This window comes from Myotis lucifugus, unplaced genomic scaffold (assembly GCF_000147115.1).
Source record: "Myotis lucifugus unplaced genomic scaffold, Myoluc2.0 scaffold_128, whole genome shotgun sequence".
Taxonomy (NCBI): domain Eukaryota; kingdom Metazoa; phylum Chordata; class Mammalia; order Chiroptera; family Vespertilionidae; genus Myotis; species Myotis lucifugus.
This window is the reverse complement of record NW_005871176.1, coordinates 1,573,244-1,590,073: the sequence shown is the minus strand read 5'-3', so window position 1 is coordinate 1,590,073 and position 16,830 is coordinate 1,573,244. Positions and strand designations below refer to the sequence as shown.

General features: G+C 38.4%; 1 protein-coding gene across 10 annotated transcripts in view; it reads left to right on the top strand.

Annotated features, from left to right (window-relative positions):
• Positions 1-16,830, top strand: part of EIF4G3 (eukaryotic translation initiation factor 4 gamma 3) — a 271,609-nt gene that overhangs the window by 56,030 nt on the left and 198,749 nt on the right. For 6 of the 10 annotated variants that reach the window (XM_023758373.1, XM_023758372.1, XM_023758369.1 and 3 more), the window contains exon 1: positions 11,848-11,866. In XM_023758373.1, the coding sequence (XP_023614141.1) occupies positions 11,864-11,866 (3 nt within the window). In that variant the 5' untranslated portion in view covers positions 11,848-11,863. Of the gene's footprint in view, positions 1-3,321; positions 3,398-11,826; positions 11,867-16,830 lie in introns of those variants that run through there. The other 4 variants (XM_023758375.1, XM_023758374.1, XM_023758378.1 and 1 more) reach the window with 2 other exon arrangements.

Below are 16,830 nucleotides of genomic sequence, written 5' to 3'. Positions count from 1 at the left end.
TCATGTTATAATTAGGAAACATTCAGATCATTATGTAATCTCCCCAGAGATCCTGGATTTCTTTGATGAAATTTGGTTGCTGAAATTTTTTTATCAGCTTAATTGACATTTAATGTGTAGAGTATATAGTGAGTACTTTAATAATCCATTTAAAGTCTATTGTACTTTAATTTTCTTTAAACTTCAAATTTTATTTAATTCTGAAAGTTGTCTTGATAATATTTTTTAGAAAAAGTGTGTAGAATTAGAATTTTTTTGCATTCATATTTCTAATTAGTCTTAATTCAGTTATTACATACTATCTGTCTAATCTTGTTAACGATTTTCCTTATATTTCCTAATGATATGTAATTCAGCAATTTGAACCAGAAGTGTCAAGTGGTTGTGCTACTGTAGTTCAGTCATGAGGTTTTAGAAATAAAAATGTGTTCTGGAGCACAGCACATGCATATTACACTGCTCATTGATTGAATTCTAAGTGGTGCTGTGAGAAGCTGTTTGTTACCCTGAGCTCAAAGGGAAATAAGTGTCCAATGATGTATGCTTGAGATACAGAGGTTGGTGAGAGCTGGTAATAAGCTTAAGGGCTGGCAGAATTAGGAGGAAGTATGCTGTAGTCTAAGAACTCTACATGCATGTAATTTCTTTGAATTGACCTGTTTTTGGAGAAAATGCCTAGCAGTGCCTATTTTATACTGATTTGTGTGGGTTTATTAAGTAGAAACGGTGATTGCCAGCCAAGTTGCAAATGACTAAAATATTGTTATTTTGAAATTAATATATAATTCACATATCATATAATTTACACTATTCAATTGTATAATTCAGTGATTTTATCATACTTATGAAGATGTGCAGCCATAACCACTAAGATTAAAGGAGAAAATTGCTCTGTAAAGTAAGCTTCTTTGTTTTCTTTGCATTACCTTCCCCATCTGTAATAGTGAGTAGTCATTTGCCATTACGAAGGTGATTCAACTTGGGCCAAGAATTTGGGACTTTTCAGTTTTAGACACTCCATTGACTCTTTTATGAGATGAAATACTAATTTAGTTTTGTCCTATAGATAGGGGCAACCATATTTTGATCAGGTTTTTGTTTTTTTTACATATAGTATTTCTGCCCTTGTACCCACTGATGTAATAGAAGAGCACGGTCTTTTTAGAATACAGGGAGACCTGGCCTGGTACTTAGCCTTGTTAACTTGGGTAACTTACTTCATCTTGCTGAACTGCATTTTACCAGAGTACTATAACATGTTCAGTAAAGATAACCTGGTTGGTTATGTTGTAGTATGCTTTAGATTCACATCTTCTGACTTCTATTTTTAGTTTTCTTTTTATAGGACTGTGTTTTTGTTTTGAAATAATTATTTTTATCCAAATGTTCTTTCAAGAAACAGTTCATTTATCAGTCCCACACAATGTTCTGTTGGTCATTTTCAGAGAGTGAAGCAAATGAAATCAATATTCTTTATCTGTTGCCAAGGAAAAAGAATGTTTGTTAACTGGACTGTTGGCGAAATACATGATTGTCTCTTTAGAAATCTTACAATTAAATATTGTTTGCCAATAAAGTAACTAATAGTAATCTGAAGCCCTAATCTTCTCTTAAGTGGTGTGGTTCACCTTTTGGGCCATAGTACTAATAACTCATTGGTGAGAGAGCTTTAGCTAGAAAAAGCAATAGCAGTTGGCTTTGCAGAAGAAAGAATGGCCTCATATTTTTCGTTATTCATGTGACCACCATGAAGAGCTATAATTCAAAGGAAGTTTTATTTCAGCCAAGGGTAATCTTATTTTTGAAATAATCGACAAGTACTTGTATCCTGAAACTTGTTAGGCTTATGTTTCTACATTGCAAACATATATATAGTTTGGATGAAGCAGTTTATTAATGACCTGCTTTAGCTTTGTTATTTCTCATTGTGGCATTTAAATCACTTCTTCATGCATGGAGGATGATGGCAGTGCATTGAACTGTTGTCTGAGGTGGCTAGTTTAAAGAACTGTCAAGAGACTGTTATAGGGTTATTAATTTTGAATGACGAAAGCATAGGATTTCATTTTTTTTGTTTTTTTCTCTCACCTCAGTAAACTGTTGCTATTTAGATATAAAGAATTTCACTTTTAATGATTCTTTCAGACTTTTGCAACTTGTGATCATTCATATAAAATGATCTGCAGCTGTCACTCTGTCTTTCAAACTTCTTTAATTGAATTAGAAAGGAACATAGTATGAGAAGTATAAAATATTAGTTACAATGAAGGAAGGATTCTCTCATTTTGGGTTTACTACATTTACATAGTCGTTTTTTAAAAAATGCATTGAAATTAGTATGTAAATAATTTATTATTTATTTATTTATTTGTTAAAATATATTTTATTGATTTTTTACAGAAAGAGGAAGGGAGAGGGATAGAGAGTTAGAAACATCCATGAGAGAGAAACATCGATCAGCTGCCTCCTGCACATCCCCCACTGGGGATGTGCCCGCAACCAAGGTACATGCTCTTGACCGGAATCGAACCTGGGACTCTTCAGTCCACAGGCCGACGCTCTAGCCACTGAGCAAAACTGGTCAGGGCAATAATTTATATTTATTGTAGAAAAAGCGCATTATACAGTTATGTAATCCTACCATCCAGAGATAATTGCTGTTAATCTTTTGGTGCTGGTCTTTTGGTTGTCATTCTTAAAGAGGTAAAAAAATCACCTTATCAGATAGAAGAACTTATTACATTTTTCAAATTTTGGAGCTAAATAAAATGATAGTCTTTTGTCTTTTAACAGAATGTCTTGACAACATGCTGACACATTTTAAACTAAACTATATGGAGAGCCTCATTTTAAAAATGGTGGGTGGATATGAGGGAAAATAGCTAAAATAGAAAAACAAGGAAACTGTGGTATTCTCTATTCCTGTGTAGTTATCGAAAAGACTGGGCCTTTGTTAGCAATTTCCAGGTTGATGAATTAGTCTTACCTTTCTGAATATCCTGCTTATATTTCCCTAGTCTCTTTCTATGGAAAGGAAAGGTGGTAGATTTTCATCATAGGCCTAAAGTTTGGAGGCTTGTTGTGTAATTGTATTTGTTTTGAGTTTCCATGGAATGTTTTATCATGGGAATCACTTTTGGAGAGATTGATCTAATTACATTAGGATATTTGAAATACTTTGTTTTCCCGTTTCTGGGGGAATTAAGCGTATGACCCCTGGGTGACAAAGCTTGGGTCATTGACAGCATTTGGTGGTGATAATTTTCTCTTACTGCTAAAGCGTCCACTTTTGAGGTCTCTTACCCTTAACTCGCTCTGTAGAATCCCCAGAGGACCTGGGCAGCAGCCCCTGGAGGACCGGATCTTCGCACCCGCAGTCTCGGCGGTGTACAGCGCGGTGAGTGATTCACAGCTGGTCATATTGTGTATCTGTTTCTCCACGTGAGCCTTTGACACTACAGGCAATGCTTGTTTGATAGACATGTGATAGATGTTTTGGCAAAAGGTTCAATAAAATCCTAAGTAGAATTAGATGTATATAATTTAATGCAGTAAATAGGCCTTTTCCCCATTGTCTTAATTTAAGAAGTGGTGAAACAAAAATGATAAGATAGATTGGCTTGTATATCTGTTTTCTTTGTAAAAAAAATATATATTTTTTACTGATTTCAGAGAGGATGGGAGAGGGAGAGAGAGAGACAGAAGCATCAATGATGAGAGAGAATCATTGATTAACTGCTTCCTGTACTTCCTCCACTGGGGATCCAGTCAGCATGTCCTGTTAGGGAATCAAGCTGTGACCTCCCGGTTCATAGATAATCTCTCTTCTTTTTTTTCCTTTCATAAATATTTGCCTTTGGCCTTGTATTGTGATTTCTTTTAGGACACTGTGAGGTTTAATTTTCTTTTTGGGTATCTTTTCTTAAAATTAAAGTTACTTTTTTAACAAAATTTTTTTATTTTACTTTTTTCCCTCTCTACATGTAAAAATACAGAAAGTTTGGAAAAGAACATTGGGAGATTTAATTTTTTATGTCAAATGATTGGTTCAGATTCATAAATGAAGGAATTTAAAAGTTAGAGGATGAAGTTAATAAAATTAGAAGCAGATTTCAGCTATCAGTGAGCCTGAGAGAATTTAGAGGAGAATTGGAGAGGTAGACATATCTTTTAAATATTTTAGTTCATTATACTGCTTATTCCTAGGAATATGACAGGGTGCTTTATAGAAACTCATAGTGTAGTGAGGGAGATGAGTAAATAAATAATTATAATCTTAAGGTTATATGATAAAGCAATGATTCTTACCCCTGTGGGATATGAATTATTTTTAGAATTTGAAAATAGTTACAATGCTTTCTCCTCAAAAAAAGAACGTGTACCCAGTATTTACAATAAAATTTTAGAATTTCACAGATATCCATCAGGTTAAGAATCTGATTAGATATGTGAATGTGCTATTATAAGGTAAAGGAAGAAGTCACTTTGTTTTGGAAGTGACACTAAGCTGGAAGGGATAGAACTACTCCTCACCTAAATAATGTTTACATATATTAATTTTTCTCAACAAAATCCCATTCCTCTCCCAGTATTCATTTCTATAAATAGTACCACATTCTCTCTGTTGCTCAATCCAAGATCCATGACATCACCCTTTGGTCTTCGTTCTCTCACATCCCACACCCAAGATATCATATTCTACTTTCAAAATATAGATCAAATCCATTACTCATCTCTTTTGCTGCTACCACTGTAGAGCAAGCCATTATCTTTTGCCTGTATTATTACAATAATTTCCTTTACCTGGTCTCCCTGCTTCCACTTTACCAACACAAATACCCACTCTAAACATAGTCTACTCTTTCTATAGTAGCTACTTCCTTTTAAAAGGAAATTCAGACCTACTGCTCTTAAGTTTCCAATGGCTTTCTGTCACACCTAGATTAAAATCCAGAATCTTTACCATGGTCTATAATGCTCCACATACTTATTGGATTTCTGTCTCTAACCTTTCTGTATTCTAGCCACTCTCGCTTCCTTGCAGTTCTAAGACCACATTAACCATGTTGCTATCTCTGGGACTTTGCACTGCTCTTCTTTGTACTGGAAATGCTCTTTCTCTAGAAATCTGCAAGGCTCACTTCCTCACTTTTTAGGTTTCTACTTAAATGCTACTTTTCCAGAGAACCCTAGTTAAAGTAGAATGTCCAGTCATTTTCCATCCCTTTATTCTGCCTCATTTTCATCAAGGCAGTTATTACTACCCACTAAATATAGCCTATATATTTTTTCCTATCATTTCTAGCTCACACAAAGGTAAGCTCTATGAGGACTGAAGGTTTGGATTGCTCACTGTGTTACCAACACCTAGAATAATGCTTGACACACATTAAAAACTTAAGAAATATCTGTCAAATGTTGAATGAATATTAAATTCTACTAATAATGTACAACCAATTATTATTTAAGAAATGTTTCAAATAGCATAGATAAAGCTAATATTATAAAGTGAAAAAATTAGAATAAAATAGCTTATACAGAACTTAAAACACAGAAAAAAATAACACCGGTAAGCCCTGGCAGGATAGCTCAGTTGTTTAGAGAGTCATCCCAGTATGCCAAGATTTAGGGTTTGGTCCCTGGTCAGGGCAGATACAAGATCAAACAATGAATGTTTGAATGAGTGGAGCACGAATTCTTCCCTCTGTCTGTCTCTCGCTCTCTCAAATTAATTAATAAATACATAAAAATCCTGAAATATGATAGTCTTCATTTTTTGATCAGTTGTTTTCATTTTTAGTAATTTAAGTGTTCTACTGCACCTTTACAATATTGTATACTTTAACTGAATGTATGACAGTGGTTGACCAGGTGTTTTGACATTCTTAGTTCCCCTTTTTCTCAGTCCTGAGATTATATATTGACTAGAGGCCCAGTACACGAAATTCCTGCACAGGTGGGGTCCCTAGGTCTGGCCGGGGATCAGGGCCGATCGGGGCTGGGCCAATTGGGGCCTGCCAGCTGGGGGGAAGGACAAGGTGGGAGGGATCCCAGGAGGTTGGCCGCTGGTTCCAGGAGGGAGCCAGCCCTCGGCCCCCCTGGGAAAGGGGCCACGTCTGCTGCCACCCACCCCCGGTTCCCCATTGCAGTCTGGGGCCTGGCCCCGATTGGTCGATCAGGGCCTGCTGGCCAGGGGAAGGGACCATGGGATGTTGGCTGGCGAGGGGAGGTTGGCTGTGGGAGTGCACCGACCACTCAGGGCAGCTCCTGTGTTGAGCATCTGCCCCCTGGTGGTCAGTGCACGTCATAGCGACTGGTCGTTTGTTTGTATTGGTCGCTTAGGCATATATATATATATATATATATATATATATAAATATCATTATTCCTCTAGGGCAGTGGTTCTCAACCTTCCTAATGCTGCGACCCTTTAATACAGTTCCTCATGTTGTGGTGACCCCCAACCATAAAATTATTTTTGTTGCTACTTCATAACTGTAATTTTGCTACTGTTATGAATCGTAATGTAAATATCTGATATGCAGGATGTATTTTCATTGTTACAGATTGAACATAATTAAAGCATAGTGAATAATCACAAAAACAATATGTAATTATATATGTGTTTTCCGATGGTCTTAGAAGACCCCTGTGAAAGGGTCATTTGACCCCCAAAGGGGTCGCGACCCACAGGTTGAGAACCGCTGCTCTAGGGTCTGGGTCCATTAGTATCACTTCTGTGTCATAAAATAAAGGCTAATGCTCAATTCACCTCCTCCTGCCTCAGCATATGTTGTCCATATGTTACTTTAATTGAATTGGTTAAATTCTTTGAAAGGCAAATACACCTCCTGGCTAATTGTAAAAAATTATGCAAGTAAGATTTTACTTATGTCTGAATTGCGACTTTATGCTCTTGTGTCGGCCATTTTAGGTAGGTTCTCTGCTGATACTCGAAGTATCAAAAGTAGGACTCAACTTTTATAAAGCCTTCATGTTACATGTTTTTATTTATTTACTTATTTTAGCCTGGTTTATATAAGTTTCTCCTTGGATCATTTATCAGAGATGAGTAGGATACTTTTGTCATTATCCCTCATCCTATATAATAAAAGGCTAATATGCAAATTGACCGAACCGCGGAACGATGGTTGCTATGATGCACACTGACCACCCGGGGGCAGACACTCAACGCAGGAGCTGCCCCCTGGTGGTCAGTGAGCTCCCGCGGGGGGGTGCTGCTCAGCCAGAAGCCGGGCTCATGGCTGGTGAGCATAGCAGCAGTGATGGGATCCTCTCCTGCCTCCATTGCAGGCAGGAGGTAAGGAGTGAGGGGTCCTAGACTGCAAGAGCCCAGGACTGCGAGAGGGATGTCTGACTGCCAGCTGTCCCATGAGGGGTCCCGGACTGCGAGAGGGTGCAGGCTAGGCTGAGGAACTCCCCCCCACCCCACCCCCAGCCCCCAGTGCACGAATTTCATGCACCGGGCCTCTAGTCCTATATAATAAAAGGGTAATATGCAAATTGACCCTAATGGCGGAAAGACCAGAACGACCGCTCAACCAGTCATTATGAGGTGCACTGACCGCCTCTCGGTCCCTTTTCCTGGCTGGCAGGCTCCAATCGCCCACTGGCGAACTGGGAACCGGGGTTGGGTAGCAGGGGATGCAGGTGGCGCCAGGCCAAGGTCCCTGGCCCACCAGTCGCCCACACACAGAGGGCAACCCACAGTGGGGGTGGGGCCGGTGAGTGGGCAGAATGACCGACTTCTTGGTTCCTCCCCCTGTCCGGCAGGCTTCAATCACCTGATGGCAAATGGGGAACTGGGGGTGGGGGGGGGGCGGAGCCAGCTGCATGCAGCTGGGGAAGATGGCCCTGATTGCGGGCCAGGCCTAGGGACCATACCCGTGCACGAATTTCATGCTCTGGGCCTCTCATTAACCATAATTGTATTAGAGTGATTGATCATATCAACAAAAAATTAATAAAGCCAATATTTTTTTAAACTCTATTAACACATTTCTTACCGCTCAGGAGTTTTCTCGTGTTTCGTGCACCTTCTGTTAAGGACCGCTCACGAGTATTCTCGTTTTTCACGCCCATGGAAAAAGGAGCGAATCTAGATACTTATGTAAATTTTGTTTGGTCCCTCTTCATAGAGGAAAATGTTTTACACAGTACCATACGTTAAAAAAGTACTAGGAACTTTAATTGTTTTTGTAAATAAAAATGTTACAATTATTGAAAAACAACACCTAAAGTGCATTATGATGATTTAAATAACGTGCAGTTTGCCCAAAAACGTGTGGTCCCTGGCGTATGTCTTAGAGATTTCTATGCGGTACGCAATGTGTTAAGGGCAGTACATATATATTATTTGGTAGAGAGGAAATGGCAGAATTAAAGAGGCATGAGATAATTTGAAATTTTTTCATTGGTAACTTTTGGCACGCTTCTGAAAAATGGACTATGAAATTTTTGTGTTTTTTAAAAAAATATATGTTTTATTGATTTTTCCACAGAGAGGAAGGGAGAGGGACAGAGAGTTAGAACATTGATGAGAGAGAAACATCAATCAGCCACCTCCTGCACACTCCCCACTGGGGATGTGCCCGGAACCAAGGTACATGCCCTTGACCGGAATCGAACCTGGGGCCCTTCAGTCCGCAGGCCGACGCTCTATCCACTGAGCCAAACCGGCTAGGGCTGGACTATGAAATTTTACCATGTTGTATATTTTTGTATTAAATATTTTATTTAGAGAAATTAGATTTTATGACCCAGTATTTTTAATGTAATTGCAGAGATAAACTTAATAAAATTTTTTAACAAAAATTTTTCTGAAACAATGACTTTACTACAAGAAGCAGCAGTCTATATTCTGGGGATTGGAAGAAGTGTACTGTTAACTTATGAAAAATTTCTATAAATAAATTATTTAATTTGAATATATTACTTCTTAATGATGTAGCATTTCATGATCCTTTTTAGCTAGCTTATGCTTTATAAAGTCTTGATTCTGTCATCGTATAGTTTTAGGTCATCTAATTAGAAAATCACACTTTATGTCTTTTGCCAAGTCCCGATAAGCATTGAATACGTCAACATGTCAGTGAAGACCCCTGCACAGAGACAGAATTTAGCATGAATTGATCCACACTCCTTAGGTAATGGTGTCCAGCTAGATGTAAATCTACTTAATTGTCCTATAATCCAGCAGAGAATAACAATCTATTCCCCTCCCCCAATGGTAAATAACACCAATTGAACTGATGATTTGTTTGTTTATACTTTGTTTTGAAAGACAGCTTTATTGAGGCATATTTGATATACAATACATACTCTACCTTTGATTTAAGTATATCTAAAGTTCTATTTAAAGTGTAAAATTTAACATATATATATCCATGAAAACCTTCACTGCAATCGAGAAAATTAACATTTGCATCATTCCAAAAAAGTTTCCTCGTATCTCTTTGTAATCTTTCTTTTCTATCTTTACCCACCATTGTTCTGCTTTCTGTCATTACAGATGCATTTATAATGTCTAGACTTTTATATAAAAGTTATAATAGGAAACAGAATCATGCAGTAGGTACTTATTTTGAGATTTAGTCGTGGTGTTGTGTATATCAGTAGTTTGTTCTTGGAAGAAAAAGTAAATTTTTCTTTTTTGGTTTGTTATTCCTCACCCAATGATATTTTTTCCCATTGATTTTGTAAGAGAAAGTGGAAAGTAGGGAGGGAGGGGAAGAGGAGAGAGAGGAAAAAAACACACATTGATGTGACACATCAATTGGTCGTCGCCTTGCTGCACCCTCCCAACTGGGACCAGGAATCCAACCCTTTGGTGCTCAGGCTGTCACTCTAACCACATAGCAACACTGGCCAGGAGTCTATATGTTATTTTTACTCCCTAACAATAGAGTTTGGTTTTCATGAAACAGTATAAATTATAATGATTATACAATTTGATAGTTTTCTTTTTTAATACAACATTGTATTGTAAATAATTTTCCATGTTATTATATAACATTTATAAGCATTATGTTAATAGTTTAAGTAGCATGCTAAAGAGGTGAACCTTAATTTATGTAGTAAATTTACAAACCTAGTGTTTGGCTTAAAGATTCCCTCTTATTTTCTATTTTAAATAACTGCTATATACATATGCAACAATCACTATTCGAAGCATTTCACTTGTACAAATTCATCTAATCCTTGTAACAAGGTATGGAGTGTAAGTATAATTATATCCCCTTTATTAGTTGGGAAAACAGACACAGAGGTGGAGTATCTTGCCTAGCTAGTAAGTGTAGACAGAGACTGGATTTGAACTCAGGTGTATATTTAACATTTATTGAGTGATTTACTATGTCCCAGGTACTTTACTAAGTGCGGCACATGCCTTATATTGTTTCATCGTATGACACCTTCATATACAAATAAGGAAATGGGGAGTAGAGAAGTTATGTAATTTGAATACAGGTTTATCTGATTTACAGCTCGTGAAATACTACATTTCACTTACTGTGTGGGAAGCTGCTTTCTTTTTGTTGAACACTCACAAATAAGGTCAAAAGCAATACTCAACAATTTGGGGGTTAAGACCCTTGATCATCTGATGAAAACTATGGAACTACTTTGCAGAACAATGAACATAGAAACAATATCGTGTTTTGTTAGTGCAGTTAGATTCCTTGCTCTCCTCTAGACCAAGTTTCCCTTTGCAAGTATGCTGTGTTGCACTCTGGTCCTAATTTTTAGTATAAATAGCCTAATTGTTACTTTATATTATGTGTTAAATAGATACCTTATGAAGATTTTACCTACCCTCCATTTTGAAGTACCATTTTTAGCACTTAATTGTATATTTATATGTTATACTAGAGGCCCAGTGCACGAATTTGTGCACAGATGGGGTCCAGCCAGCCTGCCCCAATGGAGGCCCATCGGAGGTGGGGTCAGCAGGGCAGGGGGGTGCTGTGGGAGGGCTACAGGGTGTGTCCGGCCCATCTCGCTCAGTCCGATAAGCTGGACCCCAGCAGCAAGCTAACTTACCAGTTGGAGGACCTGCCCCTGGTGGTCAGTGCACGTCATAGCCAGCGGTTGAACACCCTTAGCATATCATTAGCATATTATGCTTTGATTGGTTGAATGGATGACCGGACACTTAGCATATTAGGCTTTTATTATGTAGGATATTTTTTAGCATATAATCTTTGTTAAATATTGTAGGTTTTTCTGCATTTCTTGGTATCTGCTGAGTAATGACATTTATGAAGTTAGGATTCCTTGTTAATATTTAATGTGATTTTCTCATTAAATGTTAAATCACATACCTAATTAAAATATTATTTAATATATGCTTACTTGATTTTGCACCCTTGAAAGAAGGATTAACCTTAGAGATATAGAGGATGTTTTGTTAAATGTCAGCTATAAATGGCTTTTGAATTTCTCAGATAAGAAAATAGTAGAAACAATAATCAAGTCATTTAATGATATAAGACTCTGAAAATATATTTCTTTAAACTCTGGGATATTCCCTTCAGGGCTATTTTAAAAAGCCCTATATATACATTTTTAAAAACAAAACAACTGGTAAGGGTCTGCTTTAAAATAAAATGAGTTATAAGAAATTGAACTGTCATAAGTAATTGTGTAGTAAGTGGAGTTGTAATTATTTTAAGAAAAATGAAACAGAACATAATTATATCAAGACGTGGATTTATTATTGTTGCGAATTTGGTGACATATAAGCTTTGATAGACATGGAAATATTTAACTTCCGTTTCATACAATTTTTTCTTTATCTTTTCAAAGCACATTCTGGCTGTCACAGGAATCCTGTGGGCAAGAGATGGTAAAGGATTGGCATCATTGTCCACTGTGTCATTCTGTAGTTGCTTAATTGTCATCTAAAATGCAAATGTTCAATAGAAGGGTGTTTAATGTCTTTAGATGTTACAAATCCCAGAGAAGCTTGACTATGTTGTTAATTTTTACATTTATAAAAACTGCAGTCTTTTAAATTTTTGTATTAGTTCAATAAACATTTATGTAGTAACTTTGTAAAAAATAAGTTCAGAAAAATTAATTAGGAGCATGTGTCAAGTATTTATTTCAAGGCCAAGTCAGAGTTTTTCTTGCTGAAGACAGAAAAGGAAAGAGGTATAATAGTGAAAAAATGACTAAGGATTAATGGTAATCAGCTAGGTTGGGTAGGAAGCTTTATGGAAGAAATCTTAATCTCATTAAAGTCTTTCTGAAAATTGGTCAAACATTTTATTAGGAGATACTTTTCAGGAGATGCTAATAAATAACATCACAAAAAAATTTAACTCACACCAGGTTTGGGGGCAGATTTCTTCCTTTTTGGTAATTATGTGTTGGGTTAGGTTCTATGGGAGAAAAAAGTAGTAGGAAAGAGGGTTCACTTTGTTGTGCTAACACTTTGGCTGAAAAGACAAAATGTAAACAAAAACTAGTGAATAGTTAAAAGAATTAGAGGGAAGAAAGTGTTTAAACATTTCAGTGGAGGTATAGAAAGCTAAAACCAAGCAGTAACACTAAGCAAAAGCAAACTCCTCAAACTTTGACAAAGCCAAGACTATCAGCCCATTAAAGTCCATGTGCTTTTCTCTTAAGGGTTTTTTTTTTTTCTCTTTAAACCTTAGCTTGTTCCTTCATCACACATTTTTTTTTAAGCATCTGCTGGCCAGGCATTGATAGAGCACAAGGGATAGATACAATGCTCCCTGCCTTGAGGATGCTTACAGTCAAGTGGGAAAGCTGAAACTGGTGGATAGTTTAACTGCAGTGTGGTAAGTACTGATAGAGATAGGCAGAGAATGTCTTGGAATTCTTGCCAGTGTGAAACTCAGCAAGGGAGACAGGGTTTTGAGAAATTTATCTCATGAGAGTTAAGATTTGGGTTGTGTTTCTAAGGATATGAAGCTATTCAGGTGAAAAAAGGTATATATGTGTGTGTTGTTGGAGGGATATTGGAGACTAAAAAAAGAAAAGTATAAGGATATTTGTTACTCATTTCTGAAGCCCACCTAAAATTATTAGAATGAATTACAAGAGGGTAAAATTTCAGCTTCAGGCTGGAATGATGGTAGTAGCTAGAAGTCATAGCTAACCAACCACATGACCACAAATGTAGATGCAGAAAGGTGTACAGACTGTTTAAGGGCTCATTGACACTTTGTAATTCTTTTATTTATTTATTTTTTTAATCCTCGCCCGAGGATATTTTTCCATTGATTTTTAGGGAGAGTGGAAGAGAGAGGGAAAGACAGAGAGAAACATCGATGTGAGAGAAAGACATCAATTGGTTGCCTCCAGCACAAGCCCCGACTAGGGCCTGGCCCAGCCGGGGAGGAGCCTGCAACCTACATATGTGCCCTTGACTGGAATGGAACCTGGGACCCTTTGGTCCGCAGGCCGACATTCTATCCACTGGACAAAACCGGTTAGGGCTGTAATCTTTTTAAAAAAATACATTTTTATTGATATTAGAGAGGAAGGGAGAGGGAAAGAGAGATAGAAACATCAATGATGGGAGAGAATCATTGATTGGCTCCTGCATACCCCGTACTGGGGATCGAGCCTGCAACCCAGGCATGTGTCCTGACCAGGAATTGAACTGTGACCTCCTGTTTCGTAGGTCGACACTCAACCACTGAGTAACGCTGGCCAGGCGACACTTCTTAAATCTTAAGTATACTTTTGTATAAAACTTGCTGTTCCTAATGATGAATTTGTGTGATAAAAAAAAAAGTTTAGGGGAGAAACCAAGATGGTGGCATAGGTAAACACCTGAAATTGCTGCCTCACACAACCACTTCAAAAATACAACTAAAAGACAAAACGGACATCATCCAGAACCACAGGAAGGCTGGCTGACTGGAAATTCTACAACTAGAAGGAAAGAGAAAAGCACACTGAGACTCAGAGGAGGTACAGAGGCACACGCGGAAAGGGCTGTCAACTGAGGACGCGGTTGTCTTTTTCAATCGGGAGGGAGACACAAGCTCCCTACTGCTCTGAATTCCAGTTCCGGCGAGTCTCTGGGGACCCAGACTCATATGGGGAGAAACTGGACTGTATGGCATCAGACGGAACTCCAGGGCAGATTTCTCTCAGAGGTGCCTACAACGACTACCAGGGGACACTGAGACCCGGGGCCTCTTAGGGCAGGGCTGAGGATCAGCCAGAGCTGTTTACTCCGACCTGTTGATTCCCTGAGACCCCGCCCCACCCAAGCTGTGCGCAGAGGCTTTTGCATATGAATGGCCTGGCCCTTTGCAATCTAAAATTACCTAACAAACTGCAGCTGGGTCAGAGAGACCCAGAACATCCAAAAGAAGGCCCAATGCCTCACAGCAGCTTGCATTGCTTCACAGCTGGGCCTCATCTGGGCACCTCCAAACCCCAAACAAGGAAGAGGAATCTGCAGATCTCTCCATAGCTCCTGCTGGGTACCCTCAGGCAGAGGCTAAATTAGCACCTCCTTAGAGATCCAAGAGCCAGTGTACCCAGTGATCAGAGTGGGACCATCCAGATTACAACTCCTCAGATCCATAAGGGACACACTCAGGGGGCAGACTCAGTGAGCACCAAAGCCCCACTGAAGCAAGTCTTGCCCCAGAAGGGTGTCTTCAGCACCGAAGTTCTCCCACCGTAGACAGAGCTGATTCTCACAGCCAATTGTCCTGGAGGTCAATTCCTCTCAGTGATACCAACAACAATCAAGGCTTAACTACAACAAGACTGTGCACACAGCCCACAAAGGGGTGCACCAAGAGTGTCCACCTCAGGTAATTGGGGAGGCTGAGCCATTGGGCCCTATAGGACACCTAGTACACAAAGCCACTCTATCAACACAGGGAAGCAGCGAAAATGCGGAGACAAAGAAACAGGTCCCAAATGACACAAATGGAGGAAAGCAAACTACTGGATATAGAGTTTAAAACCACGGTTATAAGGTTTTTCAAGAATTTCCTAGAAACCGCCGATAAATTTAGTGAGACCCTCAAGAAATCTAGTGAGACCCTCGAGGATATGTAAAAGGACCAACTAGAAATTAAGCATACACTGACTGAAATAAAGACTGTTATACAGAGTTCCAACAGCAGACTAGAGGATCGCAAGAATCAAGTCAAAGATTTGAAATACGAAGAAGCAAAAACACCCAACTGGAAAAGCAAAAAGCAAAAAGAATCCAAAAATATGAAGATAGTGTAAGGAGCCTCTGGGACAACTTCAGGTGTACCAACATCCGAATTATGGGGGTGCCAGAAGAAGAGAGAGAGCAAGATATTGAAAACCTATTTGAAGAAATAATGACAGAAAACTTCCCCTACCTGGTGAAAGAAATAGACTTACAAGTCTAGGAAGCGCAGAGAACCCCAAACAAAAGGAATCCAAAGAGGACCACACCAAGACACATCATAATTAAAATGCCAAGAGCAAAAGACAAAGAAAGAATCTTTATTTTTTTTTTATTTTTTTTTTAAAATATATTTTATTGATTTTTTACAGAGAGGAAGAGAGAGAGATAGAGAGTCAGAAACATCGATGAGAGAGAAACATCGATCAGCTGCCTCCTGCACATCTCCCACTGGGGATGTGCCCGCAACCCAGGTACATGCCCTTGACCGGAATCGAACCTGGGACCTTTCAGTCCACAGGCCGACGCTCTATCCACTGAGCCAAACCGGTTTCGGCAAGAAAGAATCTTTAAAGCAGCAAGAGAAAAACAGTTAGTTACCTACAAGGGAGTACCCATACGACTGTCAGCTGATTTCTCAACAGAAACTATGCAGGCCAGAAGGGAGTGGCAAGAAATATTCAAAGTGATGAATAGCAAGAACCTACAACCAAGATTACTTTACCCAGCAAAGCTATCATTCAGAATTGAAGGTCAGATAAAGAGCTTCACAGATAAGAAAAAGCTAAAGGAGTTCATCACCACCAAAACAGTATTATATAAAATGCTGAAAGGTATTCTTTAAGAAGAGGAGGAAGAAGAAAAAGGTAAAGATAAAAGTTATGAACAACAGATACATATCTATCAACAAGTGAGTCTAAAAATCAAGTGAATAAAAAAATCTGATGAACAGAGTAAACTGGTGAATATAGTAGAATCAAGGGCATAGAAAGGGAGTGGACTGACTATTCTCGGGGGGAAAGGGGTATGGGGGAGTGGGAAGAGACTGGACAAAAATCGTACACCTATGGATGAGGATGGGGCGGGGTAAGGACAGAGGGTGGTGTGGGAACCGGGTGGAGGGGAGCTATAGGGGGCAAAAGAGGAAAAACTGTAATAATCTGAACAGTAAAGATTTATTTTTAAAAAATGCATGGACTCTTAAGATAAGAAAAAAAAAAGTTTAGAGCCCTGGCCCGTGTGGCTTAATTGGTTGGGCATCAACCGGTGCACCAAAAGCAAAAGTTTAGGTTACATTTGATGTATGGTGCTAAAGATTTCTGTCTAAAATAGTTACAGGAAAAAAAATGAAGTTTTGTTTAATATTTAAAGAGATTCATTTCTAGCTCTCTGGAAAATCTGGCATTGTAGAATGGATGACTTATTCCCCAGGGATTCCAAGAAACTGAGGTTGTAGCATAACCTAGTATAAGATGATCATTAAGTGTGATGGGAATGCAGGGTAAAGAGGAAAACTGAATAGTGAAGATAGTGATTTTTACTTGTATAGGAAAGAAAACATATTAGGGATGCAGATATTTATAAATGACAGTGTTTCTTTGTACCGTCATACTCAGCAATAATAAAGCATAGCCGTATACTTGTATATG